The sequence below is a fragment of the Marmota monax genome, unplaced genomic scaffold (assembly GCF_021218885.2).
Source record: "Marmota monax isolate L192 unplaced genomic scaffold, Marmota_monax_Labrador192_F-V1.1 WCK01_AAM20220418_F8-fsc00038, whole genome shotgun sequence".
Lineage (NCBI taxonomy): Eukaryota > Metazoa > Chordata > Mammalia > Rodentia > Sciuridae > Marmota > Marmota monax.
Genome location: NW_026692498.1, coordinates 4,699,757 through 4,726,164, shown reverse-complemented (window position 1 = coordinate 4,726,164; position 26,408 = coordinate 4,699,757). Strand labels below are relative to the sequence as shown.

At 59.5% G+C, this 26,408-nt stretch overlaps 1 protein-coding gene across 4 annotated transcripts in view; it reads right to left on the bottom strand.

Annotated features, from left to right (window-relative positions):
- The window catches only part of Cpt1a (carnitine palmitoyltransferase 1A), a 50,177-nt gene that overhangs the window by 16,827 nt on the left and 6,942 nt on the right, over positions 1 to 26,408 (bottom strand). For 3 of the 4 annotated variants that reach the window (XM_046444988.2, XM_046444991.2, XM_046444990.2), the window contains exons 2-11: positions 19,261 to 19,414; positions 17,302 to 17,441; positions 12,951 to 13,122; positions 11,358 to 11,459; positions 9,139 to 9,276; positions 7,478 to 7,555; positions 6,731 to 6,838; positions 5,514 to 5,601; positions 1,586 to 1,781; positions 355 to 543 (exon numbers count right to left, since the gene is read on the bottom strand). In XM_046444988.2, the coding sequence (XP_046300944.1) occupies positions 355 to 543; positions 1,586 to 1,781; positions 5,514 to 5,601; positions 6,731 to 6,838; positions 7,478 to 7,555; positions 9,139 to 9,276; positions 11,358 to 11,459; positions 12,951 to 13,122; positions 17,302 to 17,441; positions 19,261 to 19,401 (1,352 nt within the window). In that variant the 5' untranslated portion in view covers positions 19,402 to 19,414. Of the gene's footprint in view, positions 1 to 354; positions 544 to 1,585; positions 1,782 to 5,513; positions 5,602 to 6,730; positions 6,839 to 7,477; positions 7,556 to 9,138; positions 9,277 to 11,357; positions 11,460 to 12,950; positions 13,123 to 17,301; positions 17,442 to 19,260; positions 19,415 to 23,111; positions 23,239 to 26,408 lie in introns of those variants that run through there. The other variant, XM_046444989.2, reaches the window with a different exon arrangement.

Here is a 26,408-nt window from a genome sequence, read left to right as displayed (position 1 = left end):
CCTCAGCCAGAGCTGGCGGGCCTCACTTCACAGAGAAGGAGTGGGGGACCCAGAGGGCAGCAGCCTTGCAAAGGTCCTGCAACCCGCAGGTCAGGCCGAAGCTGACTCCCAGGTCCGCCCCCACCCTGTGCCGTCCACCCCTTCTGCTCCTGGCCAGGGAATGGGCAATCACTACCCCTCACCAGCACCCCCAGGAAGGCCTGGGGCCTGGTGAGGGGGTCTGGACCCGCCAGGCTCAGGCTGTGAGCTCCCTGAGGTGGAGGGCAGGAGACTGAGCCGCACTGCTCCAAGGTGGACCCCGGGGAGGGGGTGCCCAGACACAGGGAGCGCCGATCTGGGAGGAAAGGACGGTACCTGTCGAAGCACTTGCCGTGCAGAAGGGACTTGGCATAGCTGTCCAGGGACGCCTCCGGGTCCTCCTGCCTGTAGCCCTGCTCAGTATCATCCAAGGTCACGAAGAACGCGGCTTTCTCCACAGCATCCAGAGACTGCTTGTTTTTCCCACGTCCAAAATAGTCCTGGCGACACTTGGCCCAGGGTACTCTGTGGTGACAATTAAATAGGGTTGGGAACGGCCATGCCTGCAGCAGCTTGGTGACGGCCCTTGCATGAGACGTCTGTCCAGGACCTTCCTGGCTGCCCCCCGCAGTGCTGCCCCATGTGCTGGAAGGGGCTCATTGTGGGAGACCAACCTTGTAAGTGACTGAGTCACACTCCCCGGCTGGGTGCTGAGGCGCTCAGTCGCAGAAATGTGGCAGAGCTTTCCCCACCCTTCTTGGGTGCGAGGGTCGGTGTCCCCTGCATGGGTGTGTCTTGCTACAGCCCCGTGGGTGAAGCTACGCTCACCTGTTCCTTCATAACCCCTTGCCCTGTTTAGGGTAGAACCTTCCATGGAAGTGCCTTGTGTGTGTCCCCTCCTTTTACTGTGCCCTTGGGTGTGGCCTACCCAGGTGTCAGTCAACCTGCTGACAGTGGACATCATGAAGCTGGACTCAGCCCCCTGAAACCTGACTCCTTGCCTCATTTGAATAGCTTCTCCTCAATAAAAGGGGTCAGCGCGTGTGTGTGCTCTCGCTCTCTCTTCCTGCGGACCCTTAAGGTCAGAGGAGCCGTCACAGAGACCCCAAAGAAAAAGGTTATTTGTGTCTCTTGTGTGGTTATTTTGTGCAGCCCAGTCAGCCCAGTTCAACTGGAGTGACCCCTGAGCCTTTTAGTCATGAGAACAGAAACCCGGCAGCTCACTGTCCCCCTGCGTGGCTTCCAGGGCAGGGCACGAGCCTGGCACGTGATGCTGACGCACTGAATGTCCACGGAACAGGCCCGGTGCAGGCTGACCCAAGCCTCGTGTCCGGCAGGGACACACACACGGGCCCACCCACCCTCCCCGGGAAGCATCCTAAGTAAGTTCTGGAAGCAGAAGACCCTACAGAGTCCAGCTGCACCCATGGCCACCACCTGGGAGTGGAGCCTGCCACCATGGAGCAAGGCACAGCCACTACAGCTCGGTCCCGCTAAGGTGCCACCACAGCACCCACGGAGCAGACCCGGGTGAGGAAGAGCACGGGGCAGCACGAGGGCCACACACCTGTCCGCCGCGGTGAGCGCGGCCAGCTTGGCCTCCCCGGGCTGCGGCTCTGACGGGTCGTCCAGGACCCTCTGCATCTGCTGCTGCAGCTCCCGGGGCGTCAGCAGCCTCCCGCTGTGGTAGAGCCAGACCTTGAAGTAGCGGCCGCGGTGGTACACCACGATGTGCCTGCTGTCCTTGACGTGCTGGATGGTGTCTGGACGGGCGCGGGGGGGGGGGGGGGGGGGACCGGAGTACGGGTCAGGGCAGCAGATGCGCCACCCGACCCCGCCAGCGTGCCCGGCCGCACGGCTCCTCCCAGGTGACGGAGCCCAGGTGGTGGCTTCTGCAAGCCTCAAGCAGGGGACACCCAGAGCCTGGCACCCCGCTGGGGTGTGGCTCTAGGCAAACTGCCCAGCCTCCCCAGGCTCAGCTTCCTCATCCAGGAACGCAGTGACGCGTCCCCAAAGCCGCGTACTTCGTCCTTCTGTGGCTGGGCCTCAAGCCCACTCAGGGCCCGCTCAGGGGGATGCATGGTCACAGCTGAGGGGCCACAGGGACTGGCGGGGAGGACGGGGTGAACCCGCCACCAACAACAGGGCAAGTGCCAGGAGAGGTGGCCAACCTCGCCTGAGACACGGCCAGGGCCCCCCCAGGAAGGGACACCAGCGGAGCCTGGAGACAGCCCCAGCACCCGCCCCACGGGCACGTTCTGAAGGGCTTTCTGGCACCAGGGACAGGGAAGCCCCCTGAACTGGCCAAAGGGTTTCCACCAGCTACAGGGAGCAGACACCTCGCAGCAGAGACAGGACACGCGGCACCGCAGCTGTCCAGGTCCCACCCGAGACCCGTGGGGGCAGCGAAACACCAAGAGAAGAGAAGATCCGGGAGGGGACAGAAACCCTGTCATCTGCAGCTACGGTGGGCCATGAAGAAGCCCAAGCCAACCGCCTGCCGCTGTCCAAAGGAGCAAGGCTCCTGCCAGGAGGGAGGTCCGTCCAGGACCCCACGACACTCATTTCCTCAGCTGCCGCCAGGCCGCCAGGGTCTCACACTGGACGGCCTGGGACACAGCTGCTTTAAAGAGGTGATGAAGGTACAATGAGGCCACCACAGTGACCCCAAGCCAATGGGAATGGGGTCCCTGTGAGACGAGGAGATGGGACACAGACACACAGGGACCGTGAGAGGGTACAGGGAGAGGCCGCCCTTGGGAGGAACCGGCCTGCGGCACCGGATCCTGGCTCCAGCCGGCTGAGGACACATTTGTGTAGTTTCAGCCGCCACATCTGTGGTATCTGTAATGGCAGCCCCAGAACACAGCAGGCAGCAGCAACAGTTCAAAAATATACTCCAGAGGAACAGAACGAGGAACCTTGCCGGGTGCGGTGGGGCAGCCTGGAATCCCAGCAGCTCGGGAGGCTGAGGCAGGAGGATCGGGAGTTCCGAGCCAGCCTCAGCAACTTAGCGGGCCCTAAGCAGCTCAGGGAGACCCTGTCTCTCATACATATTTTTTTAAAAAAAGGCTAGGGGTGTGGCTCAGTGGTTAAGTACCCCTGGTTCAATCCTGTGCCCCCCAAAACAGAACAAGGAACCCAGGAGCAACTCCAGCCAAAGACACGCAAGACCCCACAGGAGAAAGCACAAGAGTTTACGAAACCATTTTTTAAAAAAGACCCAGACAAACAGAGGAGGAAACCAGGACTGCGGCAGGTGGGCAGACGGGGCAGGGGCGACTCTCCGCCACCCCATTCCACCTTCCAAGGCCATTCCAACAAGACAGCCGCGGGGAGCAGCAGGCTGACGTCTGGACAAGACCGCTAAGGGAAGGAAGGAGGAGAGACTGAACGAGGCCCGGAGTCAGCCGCACACAGGCCCCAGGCAGGACCGCCGTGGGCGCTGCCCTCCCCACGTGAGGCCTGACGCGGCCAGCCACGCGGAGAGCAAAGTCGGAGCCACAGCTCACACCACACGTGGGAGCCGAATCCAGGCACCTGGAGAGCCACAGATAAACAGGGCAAAGACAGATGCTTGTGAAGGAGGAGGGAAGGGCCCCTAGAGACAGGAGTCCCAGAGCAGGGACCCATGAACCAGTGTCACCCAAGTTTTAATGCTAACGTACTCACTATGAAAGATGGAGACCTAGTGCTCTAGAAAGAAGAGGTGACTGGGGACGGGGATGGTGCATCGGCTGCCCCAAGTGGCTGCACGTTATGCCAAGACCCCCACTCGGCACGAAGAGTGAGACATGCCACCCATTCTTTTTTAATATCTATTTTTTAGGTGTAGTTGGGCACAATACCTTTATTTTATTTATTTATGCATTTGTTTTTATGTGGTGCTGAGGACGGAACCCAGGGCCTCGCATGTGCTGGGTGAGCGCTCTGCCGCGGAGCCACAGACCAGCTCCTGCCATTCTTTTTTTTTTTTTTTTTCTTTTTAAAGTGCATGAGACACCGGAATAAAAATGACCAAGGGCCGGGTAGGGTGGTGCATGCCTGTAATCCCAGAGACCTGGAGGCTGAGGAAGGAGGATCAAGGCCAACCTCTTAGCAAGACCCCGCCTCACAATAAATAAAAAGCTCTGGAGGTTGGGGTGTAGCTCAGTGGTAAATGCCCCTGGGTTTGATCCCTAGTGCCCTCGCCACGCGCACAAAGCTCGGTGGAGGAAGCGAGCAGTCAGCACGGCCAGCTTCTCTCCCTGGGAGCCTGGTGTCCGCAGGAGAAGGACCAAAGGATCTGAGCCTAAGGGGGACGTGGGCAAAACCGCTTGGAAAGCAACCTGTCAACGCCAATGAGACTGGAGACGCCCGCCGTCCAGCCCAGCAGGTCCATTCCCAGGGACCCTCCCTGCGGGCTGGGCAAGCCACTCCCAGAGGAAGGCGCAGACCTCGGCAGCAGTCCGCGGGGGGGAGAGAGCGCGAGGAACCTGCGATGTCCCGGGTCCTGACAAAGTTCCCCAAACTGTCAACAATGAGGGGCTGGGAGGCAGCTCGGGGCAGAGCACCCACCCGGCACGGGGGAGGCCCTGGGTTGGATCCCCAGCACCAAAAACCCCAAAAATGTCAACACTGAGTCTGGCACGGTGACAATAGTGCTTTGTTTTCTTTCTAAATTTTGGTGAAAATTCCATTCTTCACCTAAAAAGTTACTGAAGGGGAAAAAACCCAGAATGAAGGGGCCTAAGGTAAGCTGCAACAGTCGTGCCTGGGTATCGAGAGGGCCGTCCCAGACCCCCACTGATACCAAAACCCACCCTCTCTGTCCCTTGGCACAAAAGCCATGCACGCGTCCCCTCCTCCTGGAGATTGCACACCGCCCCGGGGAGTGCTTGAGTGGCTCAGCTTTGTACAGGGAAACTAAGGCCCCGTGGCACCCAGGGCACACCAGCCCTGGGCGGCCGGGCACTCAGCTCGCACGCGCACGGGCTGCTGTGAGGCTCAGGCAGGACGACAGCCTGCTGGGGTCTCACGGGCCTGCTCCTCGGGCGCCCATGTCCCCCCACCTGCACCTCCCCACCTACATGGCCGGGGAACGGGGTCTCCCACACAGCACAGTGTGAGCACTGCCAGCCGGCTGACCCTCCCTGTCACAATCAAGGCGTCCTGTCGGGGACAGTAGATTCCGCGCTACCCAGCAGCTGGTGGTGGGCGCCCACCCACGGTGCAGCCCCCGTGCAGCACGATCCACACAGCAACAAGCCCCGCACACACCCGCAGCGGGGCCCGAAGAAGCCCAAGGAAGACCTAGAAATGGCGCTTGAGGAGACGGCCCTCGCCAGAGACCAGAACCTGGGAGCAGGCCCACTGCCCCGCCTCACAGACAGGAGGCCCGACTCTCGGAAAGGCCCTGCCTCAGTGGGGCCCTGGCCCTCCTCCTGGCCCTCTCCTATTCCAAGCCAGTGGTGGCAACTTCTGTTTCCCAAAGGGAGCTGGCAGGCCCCACTCACCTGTCTCCTCCCCGGGGATCCGGGAAGTGTTGAACAAGCGCTCCCACTGCGCGGAGCACAGGGGGACCGTGGAGCCCAGGAGACGGATCTGCAACAAAAGCGTTTTTCAAACAAACAAGCAAAAATGCCACAGGAGGTTTTCAAGGAGCCTGCCGAGACCACACAGGTGACCAGGGCCGTGTTCTGGGCCCACCCTGGGTTCGCCCAGCGTCTTCCCATCGTCCCCGGGGCGGGGGTCGCAGGGGGCATCCTGCACAGGCCGGGGCACAGCCTCCTGCGGCTACTTCACAATAACACATCCAGACCCGTCCGTCCACTCTGACACTCGAGCCAAAGGACATCTAGGGAGAACACGGTCTCTCCTGAGTAGCTCGCGCAGTGTCAGTCCCCTCAGAAGCCAACAGGGACGAGAGATGGAGCCACTCAGGGCGCCCAAGAGAGAAGCCCCCAAATATCGACCCCACGAGGGTGAAAAAAACCAGATAAAAGGAGTGCAGACCTCCTCTCCCTCCGCACAGAGCCCTGGTGATTATAACGAATCGGAAGGACAGAGCAGGTCAGGTCGCCGGGAGGGGAGGTCAGGAAGGAGCAGGGGGACTGCCGGTGACGTGCAGACTCTGTCCCGACTGTGGTGATGGTGCACCAGACCCTGCCCTCGAAACATGCCTAACATGCCGGACCCTTCGTTTGGGGTGTCCACTGCTATTGTCTGTACTGGGATGGAACCAGAGGTGCTTTACCGCCAAGCCGCGTCCCCAGATCGTCTTCTATATTTTATTTGGAGACAGAGTCTTGCTAAGTTGCTTAGGGCCTCACTGAGCTGCTGAGGCTGGCCTTGAACTCGTCATCCTCCTATCTCAGTCTCCCGAGCCACTGGGATCACAGTGGCACACTACAGTGCCCAGCCCTGGCCCTTTGTGAAATTTGAGACAGGGTCTCACCAAGTTGCCCGGACTGACCGGGAACTAGTGGTCATCCTGCCTCAGCCTCCTGAGTCGTGGTTTCACAGATGTGTGCTACTGTGCTCGGCTAAGGGGCCTTTTTCCCTTTTTAGTTGTGGACGGACATAACCCCATTTATTTGTCCATTCATTCATTCCTTTTTATGTGGTGCTGAAGGCCAAACCCAGTGCCTCACACACGCCAGGGAAGCACCCTGTCTCTGAGCCCAGCCCCAGCCCTGCCAGGGGACCTTCCTGACGCAGTCTGTCCACTCACCGGCTTGATCTCCTCCCGGTCCAGCTTGTGGCGGTACAGCAGGATGGCGTGGATGGTGTTGCCCGCTCTCGCGGCCTGGATGTGAGTCGGGGTGATGTACACCATCTCCTGAAGGGGGGACGACGGCAAAGAGAGGGTCATGGGAGGCGAACACCAGACAGCTCCACCTCGGCCTCCGAGGGCTCAACCACACCTGCTCCACCTGTGACTCACAGAGGCCTGGAGCCAAACCAAGGGGCCCCGGGACAGTCACCCGCACGTCCACAGGCAAAGGCTGCGGCAGGAAAGCACGGCCCCGGCTCCTCAGCAGCTGCCTTCGCGCGGAAGAGGGCCCAGGTCAGCACCTGGTGCAAGCTCTCAGCCAAGCCACGGGCTGAGCCCAGGTGCAGGCAGGGACATGAGCCCGGAGGGCGAGTGAGGCAGATGTCATCGAGCTGAGTTACGCAACAGCGGCACTGGTACGGGGCATGGAAGTCCTGCTCGCAGGAAGCCTGTATTTGCAATCCAGACTTCTCTGCAGCACCTCAGCACCTTGAGCAACCTCCCGTACAAACGGATGCTCACGTGGTCCTCGGTGTGGAAAGCAGGCCTGGCGTCCCCAGGGGGTGAAGACTTGGGCGGGGGAAACAGGAGCAGGGGTGCAGCCCCTGAGCTCACCCAGCACCCAGCAGAGCCCTGACGGGGTCACCTGTGCAGGACGCGTGCTGCCCCACCACCCCGTGGACGGCAGCCGGCTGGCGGACTCACCATGGCGTAGTAGTTGCTGTTCACCATCAGCGGTCCCCGTCCTCGCAGGTAAATGTACTCCTCCCACCAGTCGCTCACCTGGCAATAAAACAGGGACAGCCAGAGGCTGAGCGGGAGCCACGGCCCTGGACACCCTTGGTGCTCGCTGGAAGACTCCAGTGTCTCCCGGGGCCACTCCAGAGCATGGAGCCCCTAAACCAAGAGATGGCAGGACAGTGGGAACCGCACTGTCTCAGGTTGAGGCCCAGCCAGGAGGTGGGTCACCTCCATTTCTCAGACAGTGAAAACACAAGTGACAGCGGCCTGCTGACCTGCTTGAGTAGCCAGCACTGTCCAGGCAGAGACGCTGCACTCCACCCAGCACAAGGTGATAAGATCCCAAACTGCCCCGCAGATAGCTTCCCCTCCCCGGGTATCCCTGGAAGAGCCCGCATCTCGCCAAGTGCAGAGCTCACGCCCGGAGCCCGGCAGGTTGGGAGGCTGAGGCAGGAGGATTCAAGGCCAGCCTGGGCATCTTAGCAAGGCCCCCAGCAACTGAGCGAGAGAGACCCTGTCTCAAAACAGAATGGAAAGGGCTGGGGACGTGGTGCAGTCTGGGTTCCCTCCCTGGTTCTGACCCGGTACCAGTCAAAGCCACGGCCCTGGAGGACTGCACGTTATCTTGTTCTCTAAAATTAACGACCCGATGTCACCCAAGGAGCGCTTCCTCAGCACCCACAGACACTGTCCCACCCAGCCACAACGCCCGACTGGCACCGTCCCCTGCTCCACCTGGGTCACTTCTGACACCTCTTCTTGCACATGAGTGGTCCTCAAAGCCTGGACTGTGCCCCCTGCTTCATCCCCAAACGTCTCCCCTGGCCTCCCCGCCTACGAGGAAGCTCAGCGGGTCCTGGCGCAGACTGCCAAGACGCCATCCTGGAGCAGACGCCAATGGACCGGGAGCTGGGCGGGACCCAGCCACATCCCAGCCCTGACCCGAGGGCTGCGAGGAGAAGCTCCAGGGGTCAAAGGAGCCCCACCAGAGGGGAGGAGCAGGTGGCCGGGCAGCGCGCCCCGATGCTGCAGGAGGAGCAGCTCCACAGCACAGACGGCAGGTATAGATGTCCCTCCTCCACACACCTGCTCTCAGGCCAAACCGTCACCACATCTGCACCCAGGTCCTCTGTCTGGGGTGAGCCCGGCTAGTCTACACTGTGACTTCAACTCGGTCATCCCTGGCCCATAAATCTGTATTTTCATATGGTAAAATTTCATCAAGTTAATGTTATGTTTAGGGTGTGGTGGCGCACACCTGTACACCCAGCAACTCAGGAGGCTGAGGCAGGAGGATCGCAAGGTTGAGGCCAACCTCAGCAACTTAATGAGACACTAAGCAAATTAGATCCTGTCTTAAAATAAAAAGGGCTGGGAGCTGGGTACCGTGGCACATGCCTGTCATCCCAGCGGCTCTGGAAGCTGAGGTAGGAGGATCCAAGTTCAAAGCCAGCCTCAGCAACTTAGCAAGGCCCTGAGCAACTCGGTGAGATCCTATCTCCAGATAAAATATAAAGAAGGGCTGGAGAGATGGCTCAGTGGTTAAGTACCCCTGGGTTCAATCCTTGGTACCAAAAAAGGAAAAAAAGAAAAAGGAAAGAAACATTATGGATATAAAGACTTACATAATTTGTGGCCCACCAGGATTTCAACTTCAAGTACCACTGTAATTTTGGTCCAAGGTTGACAGCAAAATCTTGAGCAAGTGCTGTCATGCGCTGGAAGTCCCCGTCCTTCATGAGAGGCCTCACGGATTCCAGATACTGGTTAGTGAAGGAAACATCGGCCAGTTACACACGGGCATCTAGGCCTGGCGCCCCCCGCCTGTGCCTACAGAAGTCACACTGTGTTCAAAACACTGTAAAACCTTCCCCGGGTTGATCTCAACCAGCCCCCAAAGTTAACCGCTCTGCTGGGGAAGGACCTGGGGGTTAATGACAACTAAACACTTAAAACCCTTTCATCCTTCATCCTATATCAAATCCTATATCACCACCAGTCCACCAGGGTCAACTCTACAGCGTCAAGGTCACCGCTTGGTGAACAGAGATCTCAGGAGAGTCCCTTGTCCATGACTTGGCCTGTAATCAAAGGTCTGTTTCCACCTACGCTATGATGACCTGGGGTGGTGCCCGTGAGATGGGGGAGGGCCAGGCAGGTGACAGGACAGCGCTGTCTCCACCGTGACAGGCCCAGGCCAGGCCCCAGGGTCAGGGTCTCAGCGCACAGACACCTGACAGGCACTGCTTTAACAGAGCAGATGCTGGACGGAGGGGCACGGGGGAGCAGGGCACTCGGGCACTCCCCCTGCACCTACGTGGGCAGCTCACTTCCTGACTGCCCCACTGGGGCCAGAACAGCCTTGGGAACGCAGGGCCCAGCTGAGCGCTGGAGGGCAGGGCCTGTCTCTGAAAAGGGCCAGCTGCTCCCATCTGGAGGCTTATTCCAAGTGCTTTAGTGAGACAGCAACCGTGCTGTGCGGCAGAGCCTGAGCCACGCAGGGCAGGGGGCCTTGGCGACCGCCGGCCTGCAGAGCCCTGGGCCCCTCCACCAGAGGGTGCCGCAGTGGGGTGGCCTCAGCCCCCACACAGGGGAGGACTCAGGAGAGCACAGATGGGAAGGGACCTGCCGAAAATAGGGACTAAGTCACTGAACCAATGTCCAAACCCTGACTCCCAGAAGTTTCCAGCTTAAGACAAGAAACAACGGAGCCCTCATAGACGCTGGTGAGGGTTTAAGCTGTGCAGCCGTCTATGTAGAACTACCCTCCATCAACAGAGGACACTCCTCCTCTCCTGGACATAACCTCAGGCCAGCTGCAACCGGAAAACAAAAGGCTGTCCGTGGACACTCAGCAGAATCATGTGCCACAGCCGAGTGGCGGCAACCGCTCAGACGACCGTCCACGGAGGGTGAGCTGCCGTCCGCCACACCAAGGAATGCTCTTCAGCCAAAGAAGGAACATGCACCCGCAGGCCACGCATGGATGGACCTGAGATGGCTGGGCTGGGGACAGCTCAGGGGCAGCGCTTGCCTAGTGTGTGCAAGGCCCTGGGCTCTATCTCCAGGACACAGAAAGAAGTCACATCTCAGTGGACTGAGCCAGGCCTAGGAAGTCACACCCTGTAAGACGGCACTTATCTGCAATGTCCTGAATAGCAGAGGCAGAAGCAAAAAGTGGGACAGAGGTCACTAGGGCTGGGGGAGGGCCGCGGGAGTCATTGCTCAACGGTTTAGGGTTGTCTGAGACCACGAGAGAGTTTGGCTACAGACAGAGGTGAATACAACCAACGTCACCGAAGCCACACTCCAGAAGGAGAAGACATAGACTCGTGTCTCACAAGTGCACACACAAACACACACACACACACACACACAAGTGCAACATACACATGCTACGTTTGGGACAGTTACGTGAGACTCCAAAACCTCGGAACTGCACGGGGAAACTGTACATGATGCACGCTGTATCTCAGGCCGTGGCAGGGCTCAGGGGCAGAGCGCTCGCCTGGCACGTGTGAGGCACTGGGTTCCATCCTCAGCACCCCATAAAATAAATAAATAAAATAAAGGCATCGTGTCCATCTACAGCTAAAAACGTTTTTTTAAATAAGTAAACTGTATCTCAGTGAAGCTGCTGAAAAAACACGCCCCCCCCACCCCACCCCCGTAGTTTCTCTATGAAACGTGAAACCTTCCCTGAAACATCTCAAGACAAAACCTCACAGCGGAACCAATGCCAACGGCCCCACAGGGCACAGTGCTGCGAGCCAATCAGAGCAGGTGACGCGACCTGACTCAGAACCAGATGCACCCGGACCCCAGGACCGCCGGCCACACCCACCCTGCTGACGGTGTCCTCCACGGCTGGGACAGGCAGGCGAGGCAGAGACGTCTGGAAGCTGTACAGCATGGGTTTCCGGCCAGAGAAGATCTTGACCATGCTCTGAAGGAAAAGGTGACATTTTAAAGACGTGGCTACGGGGAAGACCCAAGGCCAGTTCCCGACGTGGACATGGCCAACAGTTCACGAGGGCCTGTAGGGGGTGCTTTTCCTCCAGGCCACGCTCTGCCCCTCCCTCGCTGGCCGTGGCAAACACACACAGAAACCCAGAAACGCCAGGCTGGACCAGCGTGGAGATGCCGCTGCCCGTGTCCCGCAGGGTCAGCTGGGGCCCAGCCCCGCGCACTGCGCCCACCTCCCCTGCAGCCCTGGGCGTAGGGCAGCTCAGGCTCCGGGAACAGGGGCTGAGGTCAGCCCTGGCCTGGCTCAGGAGCCAACCCCGGGGGGACGATGCAGTCCCCTTGTCCCTCAACTGGAGGAAAACAACGCGCCCTCCCCATGGGCCCTGGTGAACGGCTGGACCTGCTGGAGGTCACCTCAGGCCGACAGGAACAAAGGTGCTCCTAGGGCATGGGCGGCGTGGCCCCAGTGCTGAGGCACCACGGGACTCGGCTTGGCCCAAGTGCCACCCTGGGGGATGTCAATCAGCCACAAGTGCCACACTAAGGGGACGTTGATCAGCCCCTCGAGGAGACATCATCAGGCCACTCCGCATGGGCCACCGTCTCCCTCCTGTCTAGGTGTCCAGCTTCCCTAGCAATCAGAGAATGTGCAGCCAAAGAACAAAGCCGATGTCCTGGGGAAAGTGGAGCCCTGGGGGGTGGTTGGGCACCAAGGTGACCCCCTGGAGGCCCGAGCAGCAGGCCCAGCCCACGGCTGGGGCCGCCACATGGTGACGGAACAGAACAGTCGGGTGCCGACCGCGGGGCAGATGAGCGAGCAGCGCCCACACACTGATTCCAAGCACATCGTCGAGACCAAGGACAGCTCCAGGGGACCAGGGACTTGGAGAGACTCTCCCTGTGACCAGGTTCAAGAAAACCGTTCAGGACGCTGCAGACAGTGAGGATCAACCAAGTTCTGTTTCTGTACTAAGCACCCAGCTCCAAAGACCCAGATTGGGCTCGAAGAGCCTGGTGCCCACGGACCCAGCAACAAGAGGACAGGCACACTCGGGGACACTCAGGGCCTGTGGTGGCCTACAGGGGCCGAACCCCAAAGAGGAGGGCTGAGAAGTCCTAAGACAAGTCCCACTGAGGATGGGTGATCCTTCAGACAACTGCGCTCATGCAGACAGTGGAAGGGCTGCATCTGGACAGAGGCCCAGGCAGAGCTCAGCCGTTACCTGTAGAGACTGCTGGGTCCGGGCCACGGCCAGCAGGGGTCAGCTAAACCCCGAGTGCCCGACGACATGGCGTGGGGAACGCTGCCCAGACCCGGGCGGGGGCCTGAACCAAACCTGAGCCAGTCCCCACGGAGCAGGCGGCGCTCGGGTCAGAGAGGACTGCCCCCGGCCTGCAGGGCTGGGCAACCAGGGGTCAGGCCGTGGCATGCCATGTGCCAGGGGGCGCCCCTGAGGCCACGTGCTCTCACCATCCAGATCTTGGTGGCTCGGCTCATCTTGCCGTGCTCCGCGAACATCCAGCCGTGGTAGGAGAGCAGCACCTTCAGGGAGTAGCGCATGGTGACGATGAGGGCCACCCAGAGGCCCGTACTGAAGAGGACGCCGCTGACCACTTTCTTCGTCTGGCTGGTCATGCAGTTGCTGGGGGGACAAACCACACAGGACGCCAAAGTGTGGGGTGGGGGAGGGGCGGCGAGACGGGGTGAGCCACGGGGTGAGCCACGGGGCAAAGCTGCTTTCCAGGGACAGAAACGGGAGAAGGCCGCCCGCCTGGACCAGAGCCGCTCCTTGGGAGAACAGGGAAGACAGCTCAGGATCCCCTCCAAGACTCAAAGTCCGCCCTTCTCCCCCAAAATGAGCCAGCTCCTGGCCAGGACCTCCGCGTGGCCCTGCACCCCAGCTACCGGGAGCCCGGGAGTCCAAGACCTGCCTGGGCACCCCAGAGAGACGCCATCCCTTAAAACAATGACCCGCACATGTGCCTGGGTGGGCTGACTTGGGCCACCTGGGTGTAGGGGGCCCCCCAGGAGAAAGCCACACGGTGGGGCGGGGCGTGCCGAGGTGCGCACTGGGATTCCAAGCCTTTTTCTTCTGCTCATGATCACTTTTTCCCACTCAAAGGGACCTTTGGATGTTGCTATTACTCCCACAAAATCATCTGTCACAACAACCCCCTGTGCCGAATGTGTTCTCTGACCCAAGCAGGCTGATTCACAGTGGGGTAGGGAGGGGAGCAGGGGAGGAGAGACGGACTCTACACAGTGGGGGGGGGGGCAGGGAGGGGGCCGGGGGTTAGCAATGATGGTGGAATGTGATGGGCATCATTATCCAAAGTACATGTATGAAGACACGGATTGGTGTCAATGTATTCTGTATACAACCAGAGAAATGAAAAATTGTGCTCTATATGTGTAATGAGAATTGTAATACACTCTGCTGTCATATATAAATAAAAATAAATAAAAAAAAAAACAAGTACTACCTGAACTATCAAAAGAGCTTGCTTTTGGTCTAGATAGAATATTTATCATGCATAAAAAATGACTGGATCACATACGATGATCATTCAAATACTATGCAGAAAAACAAAAATGTTTCCTTTGAGACAGAAAAGGTTGTGCTTCATGGTAAAAGTGGGACCTGAAACACGAGATGGTGCCAACCCTCACGAGGACTGAAGTCGAGGAGATTCATCACTCACAAAATAGCCAAATAGTGTGACTGTGAGACTTGAGAGTTAAAAACAAAACCGCAGATACTGCAAGAAAAAATATAGATGAAATACAACTCTTTGTGGTTTTTAGTGTTAGTTGCTTAGAAACTGCAAGATATTGAAAAAAGGTGTTTTTCAAAAGACAAACAATCTACACAACCTGAACATATCAAATGTTTGAAGCCATCAGTTTAACAATGTATTCAACAATGACCCAGAAACAAATTATCTTCAAGGTGAAATACAAATTTGCTTAAAAATCTGTATTTTTCTATAAACTGTCAAATCTAATGTTCAACTGTAGTATTTACTTGAAAACTACATAATCTTTTCTGATAATCTGATGTATAAGCAAACCTAGATTTAGGGATTTAAGAAGCTATATTTAAGATTATTTATATCTTAGATTTCTAGGTACTACATTACTATATTAGAGGTTCCATTCACAAAAATCAAAGAGTATTTTAGCATAAATAAATAAATGACATATCCAGTATATTTTTTAATACCGGGGATTGAATGTGGGGGTGCTTAACCATTGAGCCACATCCCCAGCCCTTTTTTACTTTTTGAGACACAGTCTCACTAAGCTGCTGAGGCTGGCCTCAAACTTGCAGTCCTCCTGCCTCAGCCTCCAGGGTCACTGGGATTACAGGCGTGCACCACTGCACTCAGTAATATGCTCAGAATTTTGTCTACATACACAGAGGTACCTGGATGGCAAAGGCTTTCCTTTGAGGAACATGCTCCCTGTCAGGCTGCCGAGGACGAAGAGCCACAGAGATGACACCCACACGGTTCAAAGGCCCGCACTTGGGAAGTGGCAGCCCGGGGCAGGGTGTGCAGCTCAGGGAAGGGCGCCTACCTAGCATGAATGAGGCCCTGGGTTCGCCCCCAGCACAGCCAAGAAAGAAAAAGCAGCAGCCCGGGTCACTGGAGCCCCCCCAGGACGTTCCAGGACAGTACTTGGGGCTGGAAGATGCTGACCCTCAGCCTGGCCTTTCTAAATCTGGACCAGGGATGACCCAGTTTACCAAAATAGGGCCAAGACACAAATCTTATAACGGCCAGATTACGAAAGCCTGTAAAGAGCTGGCGGATTCTAAACAGAGCCCAGGTTGGAGAGTCCGCCCACGCGAGGGAGCACACTAAGTGTCTGACCCCAGGCAGCATGAAGGGAGGCGGGCCAAGCTCCCGCCAGCTCGCTGATTGACGCGAGCTGTGAGCTGTGTGAGCTGTCCGAGGGCCATGGCCCCTGGCTGGAGGGAGACAGGAGGCAGGCTGGCCACAGGCAAGGTCTGCCACGTGCTCTTGTGATGACAAGACAGCAGCAGTCCCTACCACGGCTTCCCCGTCCCCTGGCAGACAAGGAAGCTGGCCGGGACCCAGGCCAGGCGTGTGTCCACCCAAATGACTGGGAAGGTTTATCTGTTGAAGGCATGAGCCAGCCCTCCTGCTCACTCTGAGTGTCCGCTTAGGGAGCAGGCTGCAGCGGACTCCCGCACGGACCCCTCAAAAAGCAGAGGCCAAGAGCCGGGGCACCACTCAGTGTCCTGGGAATACCCTCAGGGCCAGGCTGACGCACCTCATCGCGCACTGCACACGGTCAGCACAACCAAATCAGTGGTTTGCTGAGACTGTCCACCTGTGGCCACCTGGGGTGGAACCGGGGCCCTGCAGGCTGAGCCCCAGCCCTGGCCACACTGACCAGGTTATTTCCTTACCCCTTTCTGAGGGAACAGGGCCAGGAGTGGGGAGACCATGAAGGAGACCCAGAGCTCCGCTTCAGCGTGGCCCGCCCCCCACCCGCCGCGGGCACTGCTGGCCCAAAGAGGAGGCCCGGGCCCCAGGAGGACCTGGGTCGTTACTCCTCTGGTCACCGGCCTACTGTGCTCCTCCATAAAAACAAGCAGAAGCCGAATGGAACGCCTGGTGGGGACAGCCAGGGACCCTTCCTGACACCGCAGGGCTTTCAAACCAGAGAACAAAGACGTGCGTTCAGGTGCTCGGGTGCAAGGCACCAGGGCACCAGGGACCGAAGCCCAGGTGTTCTGCATCTGAGCAGGTGGACGTCACTGAGGCAGCTGGTTGTATTGTGGTTTGTCTCTTGGAAGGTTCTGGTGGGAGGGAAAGGGCTCTGAGGGACACCGAAGGAAGCACAGATTCAGAACTAGGCAGAGCTGGGTCTGGATCCCAGGGACCCCACGCACTACCTCTTTCCCTGACCCCTGAGGAGACCCTGCATCTCTGAGTATTTCCTTGTCGGTAGCAGGGGGACCCTAATGAGAGGTCACTGTAGCACAGGGTCTGACCTGAAGACCCCGTGTAGGGTCAGGATCCTGTTGGGAACTGGGCACACAACAGACACCACAGGTGGCTGAGAAATGCGTGCAAGGGCTGGGCTGCGGCTCAGGGGTCAGCACTTGCCCAGCATGTGTGAGGCCCTGGGTTCCGGCCCCAGCACCCACATGTGAGGTCCTGGGTTCCGTCCCCAGCACCACAGAAGGAAGAAGAGATGTGTGTGGAATGTGGCCGCAGGAGACCCCGGGGACTGAGGGACTTTTTCAAGAAAATTACCGACTCACACACCAGCCTGGGTCTTATTTCTTGGTGGAGCAGAACCTGTTTCCAAGCACCTAGAAAAATCTGACTCCAAGTATAGGCCTGGCGGGGGCTTCCTGGGGGTGGGGGGCTAAGCCACTCCAAGCGCCCCATGGCAATCAGTGCAGGAACCCCGAACCGGGGCTGCGCTGACCACAAATGTGCAGACGTGGCCACACTGGAACCAGCCCTGGGCAGAAACTCCCTGTGAGGACACTGTGGGCTCTGTGCGCGGCCACTGAGGGGCCTCAGGCAGACAGACACCTCCAGCAGGGACCTGTCCCCACCACTCTTCCCACCCAGGTCTGCAGAGGAAAGGCCACAAGGTCCCAAGCCCCAGGGGAACCTCCACTCCAGCCCAGGAAGTGGGAGAAGCCAACCTGCAAGCAACGGCTAACGCTTCCCTCCCGCGGAGCAGTGACGGTCACTGCATCTGAAGGGACAAGGAATGTGGACAGTAGGAAAGCAGCCTTCTGGACGGCTGGAGATGGGGCAGGGTTACTCACGTGGAGTCCAGGGTCCGGTTGATTCTTGCGATCATCCCCAGGGAGGGGTCCACTTTGAGGTACGTGGAGGACATCACGCCCACCACCACGATGAGCCAACTGGAGGGGCTCGCGGGGAACACGCCGGTGATGATGCCGTTCTAGACAGACAGGCCAGCCGTGAGCCACGCCCTCCAGGGCCACCACCACTGCACCCCGGACGCCGGGCGCCCTAGCGCTAGCCTGTCAGTCACAGCTGCTCCACCTGCGTCCAGTCTTCCTCAACTTCCCAGCCAGAACCTTCCCTGTCACAGTCCCCAAGAGGGACCCAGGACACCCATCGCCCCAGGCACTAGCTCACCATACAGATGCCAGGTTCCTCCCAGTCTGGCTCACGGCTGGTGAGGGACATCCCTGGGCCACCGTGAGGTCCTACCCCAACCTGCTACTGCCCAGGATGCCCGAGCCCCCAGCTGCAAAACCACCCTACACTGCTCCCTGAGTGTTCCAGGAGCCCTCGCTCCACGTGGGGAATCTGCTGGAAAATACTCTGGGGGGCAGAAGGGGGCGTTGAGGGGAAAAGGATCCCCTGAAATAAAACTAGCGAAATGTTGACCCCGAGAAACCAGGAGGAGCAGCAGGGGCCACTCTGATGTATGTCTGGAGAGCTCCAATTAAGAGACGTTCTCCGGCAGGAGTGTCACTCGGTGGCACGGCACTTGCCTACAAGCACGAGGCCCAGGATTCCATCCCAGCACCTCAGGAACCACCCCCACAACAAAGCCTCTTAGGAAGGCTTTGGTTTGACCCAGAGAACAAGGTCAAAGTCCCAGCAAGGTCTCAACTTGCTCAGAAGGCACAGGCACCCCCCACAGGTCAGCAGCATTGACCTCCAACTGCCTATAGGAGGAAGGTGCTGGAATAAAACACCTCCTCTTCACCAGGTCTACCCAGCCCCAGATCCACACCGAGGCCTGCACCTGACGCAGCCCTGGTGGCCCCGGTGGCCCCCGGTGCACATACTGTCCTCCAACGCAGCGCTGAGGAGCTGGCCCGTCTGCAGGGTGTATCCTGCGTGGCTGAACCTGTACCACTCTTGCCGCTCTCAGCAAGAATAGTGCACCACGTAAAAATAACAAATAAAATAAAGGTATTGGGCCCATCTACAACTAAAAATGTAAAAAGAATCAGTGGGGGGTGCTGGGTGGAGCACCGCCAGGCCACCTGGAGCCCAGGGACACCCGTGCAGCAGGGCTGGCTCCAGGGGCTCACTGGCTGACCCCTGCTCTAGCTCAGGGGGTCTCCCAAGAGCCCCCTCACAGAAGGACGCCAGGAAACCAAGCCCTGGACAGCGGGCGGCGGGCAGGGCTGGGCTCCCTCCCAGCTCCATGTCGTAGCCTGAATGTGTTCAAATACACGTTGATTCTCAGTGGGACTTTTAATACGTGAACTAACACTGGGCTGGGAGTGTGGCTCAGCGGCAGAGCGCTTGCCTGACGTGCTTAAGGCCCGGGGTTCCAACCGCACACCGCAAAAAAGAAAAAGCAAAAAATAAAGAAATCAAGACCCCTACTTTAAAAGGACTAAGTTCCTACTTGTTTGGATGACCGTGGCTGAGGACACGTGGCCTGAACTGGGCTGGGATCCCACGAGGACCCTCATCAGCAAGGCCAGCTACTGAACTCACTGCAGTTTGGAGAGACCTTTTCCCAACAAGACACAGGATTCCGCCTCGGAGCAGGGGACAGACGTGTGTCCCAGTCTTGGCTTGGGACTCCCCTCTGAGCCGGCTGCCCCACCTGCCCTCCAGTGAGCCGCAGGGCTCTCCCTGCCTCTCAGAATGGGCCAAGAATTCAATCTGCTCATATATCTGTGCGGGGACTCCAGGGACAGGAATCCAGTGCTGACCACCCGTGTGAAACACTGATTCTCCACTGGCATGCGGACAGAAGGTGTCAAGAGAACTTAAATATCGGAGACCTTGAATCGGATGAACTTCTTCTTCCAGGAGTGGAGTCCCGAGAGACAGATTTGTTTAAGGGCTTCATGGCTCAGGCGGAGGTCGATCCCGTCGGGAGTGACGGTGAACTGGAAGGCCACAGCTTGGTGAGCCTCTGCCATGTCTGGAGGTTACCTGGAGGACGGGAAACACAGTGGAGCACGTTACCAGAGGCCGGGAGGGCCCCCATGTTAGGGGACAGTGCTGATTTCCCTCCTCCCCGCCTAACGGACTTCACGCTTTTCATGAACAGATCCAAGTGTCCCCACCCGTGACACCATGGTGCGACCAGCACAGTACATTCGTGGCCTTCACTGAGAGGCCCAAGATGACGGCGGTGTCCCGGTGCCCCTGTGCCCTGCCCGTCCCAGGGAACCTCACCCCTGCCAGCACATCAGCCCAGCTGGCAGACACAGGAAGCCACGGCAGGAACAGGCACTCTCCAACCCCGGAGGCAGCCGGAACGCACCGAGCACCCACAAGTGTAGCCACAGCGGCCTTGCGCCCTGGTCTTCAGGCAGGGACACAATCCAGTGCCAAATGCATTTGTCCTGTTCTGAGAAACCACCCCAGCTCCCGGACAGTACCCAAGGACTCCGTGGGAATCACTCTCAGAATCCCCCAAAACACGTGCCACATGCCACAGGACGGAGCAGGCCTCCTCCTCCTCCTCCTCCGCCTCCTCCTCCTCCTCCTCCTCCGCCTCCTCCGCCTCCTCCTCCTCCTCCTCCTCCTCCTCCTCCTCCTCCTCCTCCTCCGCCTCCTCCTCCGCCTCCTCCACCTCTCATCAGGAAGCACTCTGTCCCAGACCTGCACTGCTCCACTAGCTTCACTGGTGACCTAAGGAAGGGCTCTCAGAAGTCCACGGCGGGCCAGGTACAGCGACACACGCCTGCAATCCCAGTGACTCCAACTCTGGAGGCCGAGGCAGGAGGATCCCAAAATCAAGGCCACCCTGGGCAATTTAGCTAGACATCATCTCAAAATAAAAGGGTTTGGGATGTGGCTCGGTGGCAGAGCACTTGTCCAGCATGCACGAGGCCCTGGGCTCCAGCCCCAGCACGCCCCCCCAAAAGACAGGGTGAGAGGGAAGGACCCCTGGTCGGCCGCCCTCACTCCTGCCGTCGTCTCAGACTGCCATCACGCCTGCTCAGCACACCCAGAAGCATCACCTCTTCCCTCATGTCCCCTGGCAGGCCAGCCTGCTCCTGCTACCCCACTTCTGAGGTGTATGGCCTCCTCATCTCCCTCCAAACTGTACACCACAAAGCACTAAATGGATTTTTTAAAAAAAAGGTAAAAGAAAAAAACCATCAAGAGCCACAGTGAGATCTACACTGGTGTGTGCCCCCAATGGTGACCGCTGGTGCTGGCTGAGCCCGCCGAGGCCCACCAAAGGCCACCAGGAGGACCTACCAAACCAAAAGGTGGCCACAGAGGTCCAGCGGGCTTAGCCTTCAGCCATCAAACACAGAAAAGAGTCCACATCAGCGAGTGCTGGAGAGGCCCCGGCTTCTTCGTTCAGCAAGGATCCGCTGGCCTCCTGCAGGCAGCACGAGCGAGGGGCCCAGACCCCAGCAGAAGTGCCCCCCAGGCAAGAGCAGCAAGGAATGATCAATCAAGTAACGCCTGAGAGCACTGGGGTGCAGGGCGGAAAGAGGGTGCCTGTCAGGACTCCCAGGAGCCCCTGACGCCCAGGAGCCCCTCAAGACCAAAGGCAGGTGGCCCACCTGTGGCCAGTGAGCAAGGACAGGAGGCCGGGGTCAAGGGCACAGCTCCTGGAGGCAGCTGGGTTCTGTGCAGGGGCTTCCAAGAGGGGCACCTGCTTCCATTTCTGCTCTGGAGACCCCCAGCCACCATAAGGAGCGAGGAGGCAGAGGGGAGGGGAGGCCAACAGACACTGAGGCCGTCTTGCACAGGAGAGGTCAGACAGCCTGGCCCTGGGTGGTGGCAGTGGGTGGGGGGGGGAGGACCCACTAGGCCGTCTTCAGGCAGCTGGGCTGGGCGTGCCGAGAAGCACCCCAGGGACACACCCCAGGGCCTTAGCTCCAGCCAAGGTGTGGCAGTCTCCTCCCCAGCAGGAAAGGGGCTCAGTGTAGAGAGTCTGAAGTGTCACCAGGGGCCGCTGGGCAGAAATCCCGGGACACAGGTGCATCTGGCCATGAGGCCAGGGTGGAAGACACACCTGGGAACCAGACCCTCTGCGACCGCTGTCTCCTGGGAAGAGCAAGCTGGCAGAGGCGCACCGCACTTGGCCCCACCTCCGCCTGGAGCAATCTGCACGGCACCTGACAACACTGAGTGCCACTCAGCAGGCGTGACACAAGCTCCCGTAGCCTGGCCAACTGCGAAGCCATACCCTCTTTTTCTTGGTGACACGGGCATTGAGCCAGGGGTGCTGCACCACTGAGCTGTGTCCCCAGCCCTTTCGTTTGAGACAGGGTCTCATTTCTTTGCCTAGGTTGGCCTTGAACTTGCCATCCACCTGCCTCAACCCCCACTGCCAGGCGACCACGCCCACTTCCATGTGCAAATCTACTGAGTGCAAACCCCGCCCTCCCCTCCACCCGTTGTAACACCCAGTGCTTTAAGTCATTTATGATGGTCACACTGCCTCCTGCGGCCACCGGGGAGAGCCCAGCAAACCACAGTGGGTGGGTGGGAGGGCAGAGTGGCCCAGACACAGCAGGCACAGTGACATATGGCACAGCTTTGCAAAGTCAAAGGGACCCGCAGGCTCCAGGGCCAGCCCCTCCCTCGTTGCTAACCTGGGCCGGAGGATCCCTAAAGTGACCCAGGGGCTTCTTCCTCAGACAGACACACACGGGACAGGACCCACATAATGCCACCCACCCGCTCCCCAGTGCCCCCCAAGCCCTACAGGGCAGAGGGCTTGGCATTGGAAAACCCTGCGAGAGAATGGTCAGCAGGCTGGTTTCGGGCTCTGGGCATCGCTGCCGACAGAAGGCCAGCCTGCCCCCCACTGGCTCTCTCTGAGAAACACTGAGAGCAAACGGGCCGTCAAGCTAAGGGCCCAGCAGCCCCATGTGCCGGCCTCAGCGTCCAGACCTGGGCTGCTAAGGCGACCTGCCCCCACAGACCGCGCCAGGGCACCAGGGCACCAGGCAGGGGAGCGCTGGGTGGGTGGGGTGAGGCGGGAGGAAGCTAGTCTTGACTCGGGGAGGCAAGGACCTCGGGGAGGCTCCCGGGGCCCTAGACGGCCGTGGGCTCTGCAGCAGTCTGTCCTGAATGCTCAAGTGACCGCACACACAGGGCAGCAGAGAGGCTCCTCCACACCCCTCCTGGAGCCAGCAGAAGGGCGTCCTGCTGTCCCCCTCAAGATGCCCACCGCCAAATTCCCAACGACACCGCCCGACACCCACGCGTGGGCTCGTCTTCCCCTGGCACACTGAGCGTCCGGTCTGTGCACACGCTCATGTGTGTGGCCCACCTGTGGCACACACTCGCGTCCCTGAGCCTGCCTGTGTCCGGAGGTGGCCCTGTGGCAGTCCACACGGCTCTGGCCCTGCTGCCCCACGCCCAGGCCCGGCAGAATCCACACTGCCCGTCCCTCCCCAGGGGGTGTTTTCACCTTTTAGCTTCACAAACAAGGAGCTGGCAAGTGACCTGTGTGTGGGGCGGAGCATTATCCTTATCTACGGGGTGGGGCCCAGAAAAAGGGACGGTGCCCCCACCCCGTCTGTGCTGCCCCATCTGCTCTGCCCAGGGTCCAGCTTCCTGTGACCAGACCATCGTCCTCAGTGCCCTCGCTGAAGCCAGGCCCACCTTCCAGTGTCCCCAGCTCAGCCCCCCAGGTTGCCGGCTCACCTACCGGGGCCACAGCTCAGCCAAGGAGGCGGTCAGCTCAGCCGCCTGCCTGTCCCTCGCTGCCTCCCTCACCCGTCTGCAGTGCGCGCCTTTCCCCTGGCTGCGGGGCCTGGGAACAGGTCGTCCCTGTGTGACCTGCCTGCAGGTCCCTCCCCTGCCCTCCTCCGGCCACCTTTCGGCAAGGCAGGAGGCCAAGGGCACCAGTGCTGGCCCTCCCTGAGTCCCAGCCACACCATGCCCAGGCTGGCACCGTGGCCGTGGCTCCGTGTCAGCACAGCAAAGAGGAAGGGCCCTCGGGGACGGCGGCCCGGCGGCTCCCTCAGGCAGGCCAGCTATGTCTGGATGCTGGCCATCTGTACCAGCTGGCTGCTGCCTCATCCCTCAGTGCCCGAGGCTGCAGCTCCCAGGACTTCAGAGAGCACACGGCAGGACCTCCCCCACCTCCTCCTGGCGCTGGGGGCCCCTGCCAGGCCCCACCTCCCGGGGCACTTGGGGGGCCAGGGCGAGAGGAGCACCACTTTCTCCTTCCTCCTGGCTGAGGTCACCAGACGCACAGACAGGGCCGCCCTCACCAGCTCATGGTGCTGGAGCCGGAGCCCCCAGGAGGCAGCAAGACTGAAAACTGACCGCCCCTCCCACAGGTCTGCGCCCTCCCGGCTTTCCTCCCACTGACCGGCAGAGGCACCTGCCTCACCAGGGCAGCCAACCTGCCCTGCCCACTCTCCAGGTGCGCTGAACCCAGGCACTGGACCCTACCGAGACAGGAGGCATGATGCCCCCCCGGGGCCCCGTGCCCCGCGCCCCACACCAGCTGGCACAGCCAGGGTCCAGCCCCCAGGACTTCCCAGAAGACCTGCCCACAGCAGTGTGCGTCACCCTCAGGGACAGCTGTTTGCAGCCCCCAGTTCTGAGACACTGGGCCCAGCGTGGAGAGAGGCAGTATTCTGGGGACAAGGTTTCAGCATGACCACGGGATCCAGCCGGGGGGCAGAGAGTACACCTGCACTCCAAGTTCAAGGATGGCCACCGGCAAGAACAAACAAACACTGGAAAGAAAACCGAGAAGGAACCACACACAGAGGCCGGCGAGGGCCTGACCTCCCGCTGCCCTTCACCTGTGCCCTCCAATCCTTGAGCAAGGCTTCCAGAAATACTCTAGCCCTGGACGGAATTCCAAACCAGGGACAGAGCCATCGCGACGCACCCTCTGGGCAAACAGGCTGGCTGCTCCTCCCCAGAGGCAGGCCTGGCAGGTGGCACAGGAAGGGCCCCCAGGGACTGTTCCTGACACAAGGCCACTTCTCGCCCTGTGTCCTCAGACTGGCTCGGGGTGAGACCAGCAGTGGGTGCTGTGACAGTGACCACCAGCTGCTGGGAAAGTCAGAAAGGCATCCGACAGGCCAGAGGCAGAAACCCCTCCGCCGCTGGGCCTGGCGCGGGGGGTGCAGAAGGGCCTGTGCTCACCGCAGGGCCACAGCCATTTCTGAGACTCAGGAGACACCTGGGCCTGGCTTTCACCTCTGCCGCTCAGTCCCTCCATGGACACGCACCCCGGGAGGCGGCACAGAGGGGTCCGCCCACCCAGAACCCCACCTGAGCAGGGGCTCTCACCCTCCATGCCTGGAACCCACCTGGGCGCCCTCCGACCCCCGGACCCCTCCGTGCCTTACAGCGGCCTCAGGGAGAGACTCACCGCCAGGTCCACACGGAGCCTTAAGCACCTTACAGTAATCGGCTCCCAGAGCACCGCCAAGATGCAAAATAAGACGCCGGGCCGAGAACGTGACCTACTTATCACGACTTTAAAACTTCACCTCTCCAGCCCAGGGGTACAGGCTCCAGGGTATCCCCCACACTCCCTAAGCCGGGCTCCTGGCCACCTCCACCTCGCCAGGCCCTGGGTCACGACCCTGCTCCTGCTGCCGTTCCCCTCTCCCCAACCCAGCTGACGACTCCCTGCTCCTGGGACCTGCCCTGGCCGCCCCCAACCCACCTTCCCAAAGCGCAAGAGTCCTGCAAGTCACCGCTGGCCACTCGGGAGTTCAACCTCCCAGGAGTTCTCCAGAATGCCACGCTTGCTCCTTCTCGGAACCAAGCCACGAGGACCTGGGATGCGTCCTGCTCGCTCCAGCAACACTGCCTGCACCCTCACGTCCCCACCTGCCGCCGGCCTGAGCCACAGCCAACAAACGGCTGGGCGCTTTGCTGTTGGAACGTGGCCACTGGATTCCTCTTCACAGAGACCTCTTCCCTCAGGAGCCAAGGCTGCGAATCCTGACACTAGCCACGTGGGCACCCGCCACCCTCATGCCAGGCCCCTGTCCTGCAGGCGGAGACCTAGGCCCTCAGAGTGGCTGCTGCCATCCTTGAAGGCCCCGGTAGAAAGGAGTGGAAGGGCAGGACGAGGCACAGTGCCCTGCCAGGAGAACCGGGGTGTGGAAACGGCCTGGGTCTCGTAAATAAAACGCAAACCCGCTACAGGACAACAGGCTTCCAAGAAAATGGTCTTTACAGCAACCAAATTATGTGCGTAAATTCCATGCTCACCAAAGTGTTTCAACACAGCCTGGCAGTCAGCACACAATGCGGACAGGTGGGTGGGGAGGTAGAGGGAAAAACAGGTAGGAGGAGGGAGGCCTACCCAGGGGGCACAGGTCTGTTTTTGTGCTTTTAACAACAACAATAGAATATATAGGAGGGTGTGATGGTGCACACCGGCAATCCCAGCCTCTGGGAGGATGAGGCAGGAGGATTGTAAGTCGAGGCCAGCCTCCATAAAATAGTGAGATCCTGTCTCAAAATTTAAAGAATATTTTAAAGTGGGGACTGGGTATTTAACTCTGTGGCAGAGTTCTTTAGCATGCATGAGGCCTGGGTTCAATCCCCGGTACTGAAAATAAAAACAAAAAAACCCCAGAAACTTCCTTTTACCAAACTACCTGGCACGTGCTGGACAATGGCATATTTTTTATTAATATGTTGACCTGCAACACTCCCTAGAAGCCTAGGCAATGGTTACTAGTGTAACCCACTTATTAATGAGAAAGTCCGAGGTTTAAATGTCAGAAACATGCCCAGGGTCACAGCCAGGAGAAGAGGATCACCCGAGAAGGGCGTGCTCCTACCTACCGAGGTCGAGAAGGGGCCGCTACACAGATCTATTGAGATTCCTGAAGTCACAACACATGTGGAAACAGGTCACCCCTGTAACCAGAAGGATGCATCACAGACACCAGTAAAACTACGGTGACATCAGACACCTCCGCGCCAGCTCCACAGCGATTCCTGTGTCCCGCCTCCC